The sequence below is a fragment of the Elephantulus edwardii genome, unplaced genomic scaffold (assembly GCF_000299155.1).
Source record: "Elephantulus edwardii isolate Elephantulus edwardi_28Jun2011 unplaced genomic scaffold, EleEdw1.0 scaffold00089, whole genome shotgun sequence".
NCBI classification, from domain to species: domain Eukaryota; kingdom Metazoa; phylum Chordata; class Mammalia; order Macroscelidea; family Macroscelididae; genus Elephantulus; species Elephantulus edwardii.
Window position 1 is genome coordinate 5,299,070 of NW_006399839.1, and position 13,713 is coordinate 5,312,782.

The window sequence follows — 13,713 nt, forward strand, 5'->3', positions numbered from 1 at the left end:
TATATGTATATACAGAGAGAGAGACAGAGATCAACGCAATCCATGCACAGGGCAAAACTCCTCACATGCCTCTCTTTTTAGGCATGTGTGCTCATTCGAGTGCATGGTTTGAATACTTTTGGTTGGAAGCAGCCGAAAGCCCAACTGGCTCGAACAACAATGGACATTATTGGTTCTCAAAAATAGAGAATTTCAAACTTCAAGATGACTGGCTGGATCCAGCCCATCAAGGGCTCAACCGTATCTGGCTGTTTCTCTCTGACCCTCTGAGTTCAGTCCTCTTTATTCTTTGTTCACAAGTTGGCTTCTGCCATGGAAACAAAATTTCTCCTAGTTTCCAGGGAAAAGAAGACCTCTCAATGACAAACCATAAAGCCCCGCTCTCCATTCTCACTGTGCCACTTGAGTCATCTAACCACACCTGAACCCTGGTCAGCTGAGACCTGGATGGCATTATTACATGCTGTCTTTGGATGGGTTCTCTAGATAAGCAAAACCAATGAAGTATATAGAAACATGTAAGTATAAATGTACAGAAAGAGAGCAATTTGTTCCATGGAAATGGCTCACCAGATGGTGTTTAAGTCGCAGGTCATGGAGAGGATTTCCAGATCCAGGAGAGAGTATCCTCCTTGCATAGCTTCCGCCTTTTTGCTTGGAGAGCTTCTGACTCACATAACTGCTGTCACATCTGCAGGCAGCAGGCTGCTGGCTTCGGAGGCTGATGAATCCAACGTTGGCAGGTGAGGCTGGCCATTGGTTCAGCTCAAAGGACTGGACGTGGTAAGTCAGATGCAGGATCCAGATTGAGCAAAAAGCAAGTGAGCTTTGTCAGACTTTCTTTCATCTTCTACATACTTCACACCCACCAAAGAAACAATTTTTTTTCACTAATTGGCTGCTCATAGCAGATCTCACCAATGCAGGGTCTGCATTACACTAAAGTCTATTCAAGAGGGTGATTCTATTACATCAGATCTCATCAAGGGAATAACCATGACATCACTGCCAAGGCAGAGAGCCACAGCAGCCAAGCTGGCACACGACCTTAACCATCTCTCATGCTTATGTCTGAAATGACTATAGCAAGTGGTGTGGCTCAGGACTGCCTCTGCAGTGGCCCAGGAAATAAGCCCCACTGCCATCGGGTCATCAGTTCTGCCTTATAGCCACCCCTTGTCAGGTTGCCAAGTCTGTAAATATTTTTTGGGAGGAGACTATCTTTTCACCCTCAGTGTAGCTAGTGGAATTGAACCACCAACGTTTTGGTTTATATCACAACATTTAATCCACTGCACCATCAGGGTTACTTTCTGACCATTAAACTAGAAAAGTAGAGAAGCATGGGGTCAACCCAGAGAGGGCTTGGAACCATGTAGTTGAAAGGGGACTATGTGAAAAAGATGTTCACATGAAGAACCAGAAAACTTGTCTGGGTGTGTCCTCGTTGGTTTACCAAAAATAGCCAATTGGATGTGTGTTATTGACTTAAAAAGAAAAGTTGGGGTCCTGGTGACTCATAGTTGCATGACTGCACAGCATACCCTGCCCACCATGCAGTCAGGCACCCAAACCTCGAGAGTCAAGTTTGCAGCCTTCTTTAACCACAATTATGTACTGTGATTCTTTCCTTGATTCTGTGGCCTATCTGTGACAGTAAGGAATTGACCCACCACCAGTCATGATCTCGGGGTGATTCCGTATTGTATGTAGTGAAAAGTGGGCTCCAGCACAGCAGCGGTCATGAGGATGGCACAGGACAGGAAGCGTTTCATTGTGTTGTATAAAAGACCAGGAAGCATCTCATTCTGTTGTATACACAGACCAGGCAGCGTTTCATTCTGTTATACGTAGGGCAATATGAGTTGTCACCATCTCCAGGCCATGTAACAACCACATCATGATTCTGAGTGGGCTGATGCCATCTACCTCTGTACTGGGTTCTTGTTGTTGTTGTTAGGTGCCGTCGAGTCAAGTACGACTCCCAGCAACCCTATGAGAACAATAGTTCTGCATCTCATCCTATCCCATGCCATCTTCACACTTCCTGACATAATAGAGCCCATTGCAGCAGTCATCATATCAATCCACCTGTTGAAAGTATGCCTCTCCTTCACCAACCTTCCACCCTTCCAAGCATCATGTCCCTCTCCAAGGAATAGCCCCTCCTAGCTCTGGTGGCCTAATGGGGAGAAGCTGTGCTGCAATCTTGAAAGCACGCTGTTCGAGACCACCAGATGCTCTGCTGGAGAAGGATGGGCAATCTCCTCCCATGCAATTAACTGCCTCTGAAACACCTTGGAGGGTCAGCTATGGGTCAGTAAACAACAACAGCAACATGTCCCAAGTACGTGAGGCCTCATCATTCATGCCTCCAAAGAGCTCTCTGGCTGCGCCCGCTCCAAGACACATTTGTTTACTCTTTTTGCCGTCCATGGGATGTCAGTGCTCTTCTCCAACAGCACAGGTATCAGTGCTAAATATTTCTCTCATCCAACAACAAAAGGGTCTCTACAGCACAGGTTTGAATCTGCAGTCTTTTCCCCCAAGTTCACTTTCAAACTATAGTAGTCAAGACAATATAGATTTGGTCACATGGATATAGACACATGGATCAATAGAACAAAATGGACAGTCAATAAGACCTACACCCAGACGGTCAATTAGTTAATGACAAAGTGAAAATTGAAAACATGCTATTGGAACAACTGGACATCTGTCTGTAAAACAAACCAAACACGGAAACTTAGCTTGTATCTCATGTCATACATAAAAATTAACTTAAAATCAATCATAGAGCTATAAGTAAATCCAAAAATGATCAAATATCTGGACAAATAAAGGAGAAAAAGCTTTTTTATGCTGGAGAAGGGCTAGGCAAAGATTTCCCAGATGCAACAGCCAAACCACAATCAATAAGAGAGAATAATTGATAAATGGCATCATCAAAATAAAAAAAATGCACACTCTAGAAAAGATACTATTAAAAAGCATGAAAAGCCAAGCCACAAACTCAAAGACAAATATTGGTAAAACATATTCCTGATACACTGCATCCTCTCCAACATTTATTACTTGCTGCCCTGATAAACTTTGCCACTGCTTCTGTGTTAAAAAAAAAATAAATAAAAATCCTGATAAAGGACTAAACACATCAAGAACTTTCAAAAAGAAAAACAAAATCCACAATTTGAAAAAAAAATGAGCAAATGACTGGAAAAGATACACTTTTAGCGTTAGTGTCCAGCCCAGAGTACAAGTCTTGAACCTTTGTTCAGGCACTAAGGCATCTGCAAGGTCAGATAAGGGGCTTCTCTGTCACGTCAAGTGTTCCTCCTTATCTCTAGAGTATCTGGTGAGAACCTACAATCTTTTGAGTCCAAGGCTCTCACTGCTCATTGTGAACAAGCCAAGGACTTGGAAACCAACACAAGCTGTGGCCCACTGCTTATCAGAAATGTGTTCAATATCCTTCCAATCTTCCCAGAACATAATGTTACTAAGAGACATACATTGAATGCAAGTTCTCAATTAACTCACAAATCAAGCCTATAAGGTAGGCGCTGCCTTTATTCCCTATTTAAAAAAAAAAAAAAAAAAAAAGACCTGATAGTTTTACCAGTGAAGCCAGGATGTGAACTCAGGTAACCTGACTTCATGTCAGAGCTCATGTTCTTCACCCTGATGGCTCCTGATTTGGGAGCTCAGAATGCCTCTCAGCATAGTTCCCCACATAATTGTATTCATTTTAATTAACTGTTGTTAGGAGCCACCGAGTCAATGATGACCATGGTAATGTGATGAACAACAGATCTGAACCTTGCTTGCCCTGTCCTGCACCAGCCTGACCATCTCTGTCAAGTTCAAGCCCACTGTGGCCGTCACTGCGGCAATCCACTTGGTTAAGGTCTTCCTCCCTTTCTCAGACCTTTCCCAGCATGATGTCTCTCTTCAAGGTTTCTCCTGAGAAAAAGCCCAAAGGAAGTGAGACAAAGTTTCACCTTCCTCACCTCTCTGGAGCACTCTGCTTGCATTTCCTTTAAGACAGATCGGTTTGTCCTTTTGACAGTCCACGGTATACTTAATACTTTGCCAAAATCACAATTCAAAGGCATTCATTTTCCTCTTCAAAGCTATTCTGTATTCTCTAAAATGAAAATATTCAGCTTGCTGAGCCATTTCCCTACAGATATGTTTTGTAGGGTTTTTGGAGTGTGAGTGTGTGTGTGTGTGTGTGTGTGTGTGTGTGTGTGCGTGTGCTTGTGTGTGTATGTGTGTTTCCATTTCCTTCCTTAATCAAATCTAAAATTCCATCCTGTACGATGACTCAATTTCACAGATATGGGAGGGGTGCATTTCAGAGTAAACGTAATCTGGCATTACAGATGATGTCGCAAAGACTCTGGGCTTGTAGATTGTTTTCATTCATGCATTCTGGAGAAGCTTCCTAGAAGTACAGCAGTGAGTCAGAAGGAAGGAGCATTCTGTATTTTGGTAGACGCAGCCGGATTTCCCTTCAGGGAACTGTATCTCAGTCATGTGTGTCTCCATTTACTTGGTACAATGACTGTCGCTCTGTAGGTACTAAAGAAATGTCTGCTCTCAAGAAGAAATGCATGACCAGGCTCAGCAAATGGAAAGCATTTTGAGATTGCTCATTTAAAAAAAAAACCCACAAGAGAAACCAACCAACACGGAAACAACACTGACTAACAATGAAAAGATACAATGTGTCAGTGTCACATCTACATGTACTTCTTGTAGAAGCAGTACTGGTCGCAGTAACAGTCATTCCAATAGCTGCTGTCAAGTTGGAACCAACTCATTGCTGACCTTCGGGTTTCCAGAGGCAATAAATTGCTTGAGAGGAGATTGCTCATCTTTCTCCCTTCACAGAGTAGCTGGCGCATTTGAACCACCTGCCTTTGGGTTGGCAGGGCAACTCTCTCCCCACTAAGCCACCAGAGCTCTTAGTGACAATCACTAATAACCAATTAATGCATTTGATAATAGAATGGTGCATGAAAATTGACTAAGATATTCTGCATATTTACTCAAAACTCCTGTGCACAGAGACACGTGTTTCATAGAATGTGTGTGTTTAATAGAAATAAACTGGTAATTCTAGGTTTTGACAATCCACAAGCCACTAGATTTGAGAACTTTCCAGACAGCTGGAATTGGCCATTTTAAAGCCCTTGCAAGACCACCAAAGAACAAACAGTTAGGTCTTGGAGAAAGTACAGCCAGGGTGCTCATTGGAGGACAGGATGGTGAAGCTCATATATTTTGAGTGTGTTTTTAGGAAGGGCCAGTCAGTGAAAGAGAGGAATTCCATCAGCAGAATGGACTGACACAGTAACTGTAACAACAGGCTCAAATAAACATCAAAGAGGATGAGGACGGCACAGGAGGGAGCAGGGTGCAGATTCACTGCACAAAGGGTCACTAATGAGTCGTAATTGACACGGTCAACACCTAACAAGAAGACCGTCAATGTGAGAACCACGTGGGATGTAAATTAAAATGCACTTTGATGAAAATCAATTGACCATAGAACTTAAGGTCTATTTACAATCTATCGTATTCCTTCAGCTATTTTTACATATAACTCTGCAGATTTACTGCAGTAATGAATGAGGTTTTATCATATCTTCCAATTCTATTTCAAAATTGTTATAGCTCTTGTAGGTCCTTCCATATGAATTCTGTTAGCTTGTAAAATTATTATTTAAAAAGTCGGAATTTCAGCAAGCTCGGGTGGCCTAGTGGCAAGAAGCTGTACAGCAATCCCAGAGGTGCGCGGTTCGAATCCACCAGATGCTCTGTTGGAGAGGAGGAACAATATCCTCCTGTTCCAGTCAGATCCAATTAGACGGTACACATACAAAAAAAAATTTTTTTAAAAGTTGGAATTTTACTGAAATCATGAACCAATATGGAGAAGATTACCAATTTAACAACACTGAATCTTCTAGGGGCCACCAGAGCTTCCAGGGGTTAGCCAACTATGACCCATCAGTCAAATTTAGTCTTATTTTTTATAAACCCCTGAGTAAAAAATGATTTTTCTGTTTTGAAAGGGTTACAAAAATAAAATAAAGTGAAAACATCTGACAAATGAAAAAAATTTAAATGCCAATCCACTCCAAACTTGGCCGATAATAATTTCTGGGGACTAGTCTAATGTGAGTCACAAATGACTTGACGGCACATAACAACAACAAAAACAACAACAAGTCTAATGTAACAGGGAGCTCTGGTGGCCAAGGAGTGAGGTGTTGTACTGCCAACTCAAAGATTTGCTGTTCAAATCCACCAGCTGTTCTGTGGAAGAATGATGGGTGGGCAATCTCCTCCCATGCAATTTACTGCCTCTGAGAACTCACTTGGGGGTCAGCTATGGGTCGGTTCCAACCCAACCACCCAACAACAACAAGAAGCCACCAGAGCTCCCTGGAAAACCTGTTGGGGCAGCTCTAGTCTGTCCGACAGGATCATTATGAGTTGGAATCAACTTGATGGCAGTTGGTGCCCAGCAAGGATCTGAAGAATCTGCATTTTAACCAGCACCTCTGAGATTATAAGGCACTCTTAGGCATGCAAGCTGTCACAAAAGGGTGTTGGAGGTCAAATATTACATAAGACCACTATTATAAAAACTATTATGAGGGAAGATTTATACATAGATTCATCTGAGGATGCTTATGAGGGATGGAGAGGTAGTGGATAGTAAAAATACGTAAAATTGATAATAAAAAAAAAGTCAGAACTGACCTATAGCTGATCCTTCAAAGCATATTCAGTGATTGTAAATTGCATGGGAAGGGACTGCCCATTTTCCACTGAGCAGTTGGTGGATTTGAACTGCCTGCCTTTGGGTTGGCAGCACAATTTACCAGGTCACCAGAGCTCCCTAAAATAGACAAGAGGCACATATTAAGATGGTGAAGAGAAAGGCAATATAAATTAAACTGATAATCAGCATAATCTCAAAAGAGAAAGTGAAGATACAGGGATATAAGATTAATGGAAAGAATAATTACAGGGAGGAGACCAGGAAAAGTATTTTTTTAATGTGGGGATAAACATTAACACCATTTATAATCGTTGAATGGAAAATTCATTTGCTTTGTAAATTTTCGCTCAAACACCAATCAAAAGACTAATTGCATTGGGAAAATCTGTTGTCAGGGACCTCTCCAGAGAGCTGAAGAGCAATGATGTCAGTCCAGAGATCAAGGTGCACCTAATTCAGGCCACAGTCTTCTCAATTGCTTGTTATCCATCTGAGAGCCGGACAATGATTAAACATGGCAGCAGAAGAACTGATGCCTCTGAGTTGTGCTGGAGAAGAGAACGGAACATACCTTGGACTGCCAACAGAACAAACGAATCTTAGAGAGAGTGAAACCAGTTGGCTCCTTCGACGCAAGGATTTTGAAACGCTGCCTCACATACTTTGGGCATGTTGCCAAGAGGGGCCAGTCCTTGGAGAAGGACATCAGGCTTGCAAGGGTGGAAGGTCAGTGCAGGAGAGGAAGACGCTGGATGAGATGGACTGACACAGTGTCATGGCTATGGGGTCAAGTGTGTCAGAGATGGTGAGGTTGGCTCAAGGTAGGGCAAGGTAAAATAACAACAAAAACAGCAAAAAGCAGGGTTAATGAACACTAAATGAAAAAGTAAGCAAAATGCATGAAAAAAAATAATAATATAGTTAGTTGTTCAATGACCAAAATAAAGGACAGGGCAAGGTTCGGAGCCATTGCTCAAAGGGTCGCTATGGGTCGTAGTCAACTCGACGGCATATACCAACAACAACAATAAAACAACAGGCTTTGAGCAGTATCTTTAGAAGGGGGGCACTTTAGTCCTTTTTGTAGAGGCGACGAGCAAGCCGAGGTGGGGAAAGACTTCTCACTGCATCACTCACCGCGGCACCGGCAGCGCCCAGGCTGCGAGCGCGCGGAGGTGCCCCCTGCCGGCCGTCAGCAGCTGAGTCCAGGTCTCGGCGCTCCACTGCGACTGCGCACCAAGGGCGCCTGGGAGCGTGGGGTCCAAGCCGGAAACGGAAGTTTAGCCTCGCGCGCTCATCGGCCCGCCTCCCCCTCTGGCGGACTCGCCGCGGCGCCGGAAGCGGAAGTTGCTAGGGGCGGAGAGTTGTTGGAAAGTATCGGCTTGTCTTCGCGCTCCCTGGGTTCGCGCCGCCCTCTGCCGGAGTCGGTAAAGCACGGACGTGAGAGGTCGCCAGTTCTGCGGATCGATCGAGCCTTAGCTGGCTTCCGGCTCCTCACCCGCTTCCCAGGGGTGTGGTATTCCGAGGCTCTGAACCCCTTTCCCAGGATCTGTGTGACCCTGTTGAGTCCTTTCCTTTCCCCGGAGTGAGAGGTTCCCATCGGCTTCCCCCAGTGTCCCCGCAGACGCCGCCATGGGCAACACGAGCAGCGAGCGCGCTGGGCTGGAGCGGCAAGGTGGCCATAAGACGCCTCGGAGGGACAGCTCGGGGGGCACCAAGGACGGGGACAGGCCCAAGATCCTGATGGACAGCCCCGAGGACGCCGATCTCTTTCACTCCGAGGAAATTAAGGTGCGAGGATTAAGGGAATCTGATTTCCCTTGACTTGATGTTAAGAAGAGGGATCCCAGCTACTTTGTCTCGCCGTACCCCTCAAGACTGGTCATCAGGAAAGGATGGCCAGTCATCTTCATCACTGAAAAGTCAGATGGTTCCGAATGAGCCCTGTTAGCAGCCCCGATCCTGTATCTAATTACCGATGTGAGAAAGTCACCCCGCGGGAGGAGGGACTCACTTCCCTTCGCTTCATTAAGGAGAGAGCAGCTCTGGGACAGAGTTTTAAATTCATAATTAAGAGATTCCAGGTAGCAGTAATTGAGTCCCAGACGTTGCTTCTCTCTCAGGGTGAAATCAATTTCACCGCTTTGAGAACGTCCCTCGCTCGCCTTTGCGCAAAGCGGCGCTTTTGCAAAAGTTTGCTGTTGCAATTTCTTGTACCTTTTGGGTTCCCTCCCACCCTTCCAAGAGTCGGCCGAGAAAGAGAGTTCAACAGTTGAACTGCAGCTGCCAGAGGTGTTTCATTGCGCCCAGAACATTTTGTTCATCCTCCTTGTTTAGAGCCAGGCAGAGGGAAAGGAATTTGACTTTTGGAGGTCAGTGGCTGTGGCATTGCGAGGAAGGGCAGCTCAGGCTCGTCAGCCTCGCTCCCCTGTTGTGTAAATAAAACTTAACCAGTTCAAACAGGCTAGAGCAAACAATTTTTGCAGCCTGGATTTGGACTCTGCTGCCTGTAGTTTTAATTCATCTGGAACTCTGAAGCCAACAAGTTCTGACCCCCACTTCAGCCACTTTTCCCGCTGACCAGCTAATGTCTGTCCAAGGATATATCTTGATTCTGGCAGCCAATTTGGGGCCTATGCTAAAAGCTGTACCCAGGAACTAATTTCTTAAAGGAGTGCAATGAAGTTGATATGAGGGATAAACGCTCTCCACCCATCGGATCCTTTTTACTGTCTCTTACATGTTAATCTTTGTCCATTAAGCTAATTGGGCGATTCAGCTTTACACACCTCTTGCTTATTGGGTTGGGCTTCATCAACTGAAGAGAGCCTGCCTCCAGCTTCCATTCTGAGTTTGTCACATTCCTGAAAAGCTGTGTGCCAGGTGAACTTCGGAATCCCAGATTCTCCTTCCCCTAGAAATAGTTGTGGCCCCAAGGCAGCTTTGTCAGATACCATCAAAGTCGGACTGCTTTAAGAAGGATTTGTTGTTCTGTTGCTGTCCCCATAACTCTTCAAGAAGTGTTTGCCTACGGGTGATCAGTTGGAGAAGTGAATCTCTCCTCATTTCGGCAGGAGTTCACTGATAACTGGTGGGAGATACAGGGTAGAACACCCTCCAGAGTTTTGGGTTATTTTCTCTACACAAGGCCATTCTTTGGCGGTAGTTAGTCATGACATCTTCCAAGTAAGGTGATTCTCAGCTGTTCCTCTTTGATCTGTAGATCTTGTTAGAACTTGTAGTCATCTTTTAGATAAGCTCAGGGCAGTACTCAAGGGCCGGAAACCTGCTTCAGTCCCATATTGGCCTCTCCTTACCTGGAACTTCTGCTGCTTTGGCTTCTGACTGGGCAAGATGGAAGAGATTTCTTCCATCCACGTGGAGGCAGGAACGTTTCTCTCTCTTACTCCAGAATATTGCTTTTTCTTCCCCCCTCAAAGTGAAGCCAGTTTAATTTTTTGGTTTGGTTTGTTGTGGTTTTTTTTTCCTTTTTGTTGCAGTTTTTTTTTAAATATTCTTTTTTTAATTATTTTTGTGTGCGTGTACCGTCAAATCAGATCTGACTGGTACAGGAGGAGATTGCCCCTCGTTCCCCGGCAGAGCATCTGGTGGATTCGAACCGTGCACCTCTGGGATTGTAGTTGCAGCTTCTTGCCACTAGGCCACCAGAGCTCCCTACAATTTTTTGTTTTTAATGTCAACCAAAGTTAAATATTATTAATTTGGTAAGAGTTCCATACTCTTAGCTTAAGTTTGAAGAAATCCTTATTAAGCCCGTTCTACTATTTTGATGTTGAGCTAGAGCAAAAATAGCTGATGACAGATCAAGATGATTTGTGTTGCTCTAGGACATTGCCTTTCAGACTTTTTACCAAAAGGGTTGGTTTTGTATTTCATTTAGTTTTTTGGTGGGGGTTTCATTCAGTGGTGCACATTTCCTGCCCCTTTTCCCCCATCCCTCAAGTCCATTCAGAATACTCTTCGTAGACAGCACTTAGGACACTAGAGTCACCATACTGAAGAGTCCTGGTCTCACTCATCTTTTCCCCCCAGTACTTGAAGTAGTTCTTTAAGTCTATAGCTCTGGGATTTCCCTAAACAAATGTTTGTGTACTTTAACGCTGGCTTGCTTAAGAGAGAAAAATATTTAGTCTTAGATTGATTTCAGTCTTCTTCCAATGGCTATGCAGGCATCTCACATAGGCCGTGTCACCTAATTCTTCATGTTAAATATAATTCCTCTTAGAACCGTCATATTTCAGATGAGAAAATTAAGACACAGAGCTAGGAAATTGCCAAGCCTGAAGGTGGACCTAGTGGTAACAGCTATCTGTGCAGAATGCGTTTTCCGTTTTCAGGGTGATGGCTTGTTTTAGGGAGCCCACCATTCATTGGCTTCCTGTCCCTGATGAAACAACTCTGCTTTCAGGCTCCAGAGAAGGAGGAATTCCTGGCCTGGCAGCATGATCTGGAAGTGAATGATAAAGCTCCCGCCCAGGCGCGGCCAACCGTGTTCAGATGGACAGGAGGCGGAAAGGAAGTTTATTTATCTGGCTCCTTCAACAACTGGAGCAAACTTCCCCTCACAAGAAGGTAATAGCACAGGAAGTGTCCAGTGCTTGTTTCAACTCATTGACACTGTTCTTTCGGAAAGGTCTCTGCCAGTGAATAGGAAAGGGTTTATAGTTTATTTACACAAATTATAAATGAATGCTGCATGGAAAAATGCTGTTGCTTAATGATTCAGAGGGTTCCCATCTCACACTCAAGCTCTTGTGTCTAGACTTAGAGTACCTCTTAGAAGAAAACTTTTCTCTTTTGAGCTGCTCTTTGTATCATAAACTTCTTTCTGTATCCCAAACATCTTTTTCACTTCAGGTCTCTCTCAAGAGAGAAATCTACTTTGTAAAAAAATTATTGTGATTGAGGTGAAAGTTTACAAAGCAAATGAATTTTTCCAGCAACTGTTCTTAACACATTTCATTTTAGAAAAATAATTACAATGTCCACAGTGTAACTATAGTCTGCCCACTTCCTCTCTCTTATTCTCCTTTCCACTAATCCTTCTGTCTTACCCCTTGCCATCTTCTGAGCAAATGCTGCCCTTTTGTCTTTATCTGGTTGGACAGTCGAAGGAGTGAGTGCCTCTTTGGTATTTTTTGATCAGTTTATAGGCCTGTCTGTTGTCTGGATGGAAGTTGAACTCAGGGGTGAATTTTATCCCAGGATAGGAGGGTGGACTGATTTTAGGGTTTCTGTCAGTTTTTATTAAATTTGTAAGCCTGGCCTTTTTATGACTTTTGTTTTGTTCTCCATTTTTGTCCACTCTGTCCTGGATCTCCTGTGATCCCTTTCAGAGTGGTCAGCGGTGGTAGCTGGGCACCATCTAGTTCATCTGGTCTCAGAGGGGACATCTACTCCTGGTGCAGTGGAGGAGTAGAAAGCCCTGAGCTTGTGAGCTTTAGAGGGACCTGGATAGGAGTCCATATTGATCGTGCCGCCCGGTATAAGGCACTTTCAAGGTCTGTGTGCTTTATATCAGGTGATCTCTGAGGTCCCTTCTAACTTTGACCTGGTATTGTATTTGAAAAGTACATGCTATCCAGGCACCGTTCGCAGGGACATAGTAAGGTCCTGGCAGAGACTTCTGTCTCAGACTCTTGTTGAAAAGCCACCTTCACAAGTGAGTAGTGTTGATGAAAAGAAGGGCGGAACCGTGCCCTGTCAGCAGTTGTCATTGTCACTGTGGCCTGTCAGAGAAGAAGGGGTCACTGTCACTTCAAATCAGAAGCAAAGCAGTGAGGTGAAAGAGGTTTCCTGGACCCCTTCTAGTGATCCTGCAAGTGTCTGTAGTGGACACCACGCAGTCTAGTAAGGGGATCCCCTCTCCTGCCCAAAGAGACTGACAGGGAGCAGCTGGGCAGGTGTGCTTCTCGCGTATCGTCCGTCACCTTGGCATCCACTGCACTGTGGCCAGTGGGGGTTTACCTGTAAACTCGAGAAGCACACATGAACACCTGCCTGCTGACGGTGGCAATTAGGAATGTGGGTTCCTGGCTTTTGAGCACAGTCTGCTTTCAGGACAAAGCCTGCATTGCTCATTCCATTGAGCTTTTCTGGATTTAAGTTGTCACCTTAAGTTAGGTCAAGGTGTTGGTTCTGCTGGTGAAGTCTCAGGTTTGGGGGAGCCCCACAGCTGAGGTCCTCTGCTTCCTCTCTCCTTGCAGTCACAATAACTTCGTAGCCATCCTGGATCTGCCGGAAGGTGAGCATCAGTACAAATTCTTCGTGGATGGCCAGTGGACACACGACCCTTCCGAGGTACCTGCCTTCCAACTCCCTGTCCTTCAAGTGCCTACACGGGCCACCCTTCCTTCACAATTGGGGCCAAGTCCTTTTGTCCTTCTCGTAAAGTCCCTGTGGGCCTGAGCTCGGTGGCTTCCTAAATGTCAGACTCTGCGAGTACTTGACCGAGTAGTACGGTGGACAGCCAGAAGCTGAGGCGTCCCAGCAGAAATGTCAGTCTCCTGCAGAGTAATTCCCAGAGTCCCTCCACCTAGTGACATCTGCTCGTCTTGTCTCTTTCCAGCCAATAGTAACCAGCCAGCTTGGCACCGTGAACAACATCATTCAAGTGAAGAAAACGGACTTTGAAGTATTTGATGCTTTAATGGTGGATTCCCAGAAGTGCTCCGATGTGTCTGGTATGTTATTTTATATTGCATGCGTGCAGGTGGGAGCCATGTGGTTGAGAAAAGCTCTTGTTGGAGGTCTGGTGGCGTAGTGGCAATAACCTACACTGTAATCCTAGAGGCATGCAGTTCAAGTTTACCAGATGCTCCACTGGAGAAGGAGGGGCAATCTCCTCCTGTGCCGGTCGGATTTGATTGGACGGTACACACACACACACACAC

The 13,713-nt window shown here is 44.8% G+C and overlaps 2 protein-coding genes across 2 annotated transcripts in view; both read left to right on the forward strand.

Moving 5' to 3' along the window:
- Window positions 1-8,388, forward strand: part of LOC102860525 — a 69,827-nt gene extending 61,439 nt beyond the window's left edge. The window contains exon 3 of the mRNA XM_006890497.1: window positions 7,887-8,388. Coding sequence (XP_006890559.1) covers window positions 7,887-8,388 — 502 coding nt within the window. The remainder of the gene's footprint in view (window positions 1-7,886) is intronic.
- The window catches only part of PRKAB1 (protein kinase, AMP-activated, beta 1 non-catalytic subunit), a 10,101-nt gene continuing 4,761 nt past the window's right edge, over window positions 8,374-13,713 (forward strand). Inside the window, exons 1-4 of the mRNA XM_006890416.1 lie at window positions 8,374-8,590; window positions 11,229-11,392; window positions 13,027-13,120; window positions 13,389-13,503. Coding sequence (XP_006890478.1) covers window positions 8,432-8,590; window positions 11,229-11,392; window positions 13,027-13,120; window positions 13,389-13,503 — 532 coding nt within the window. The 5' untranslated portion in view covers window positions 8,374-8,431. The remainder of the gene's footprint in view (window positions 8,591-11,228; window positions 11,393-13,026; window positions 13,121-13,388; window positions 13,504-13,713) is intronic.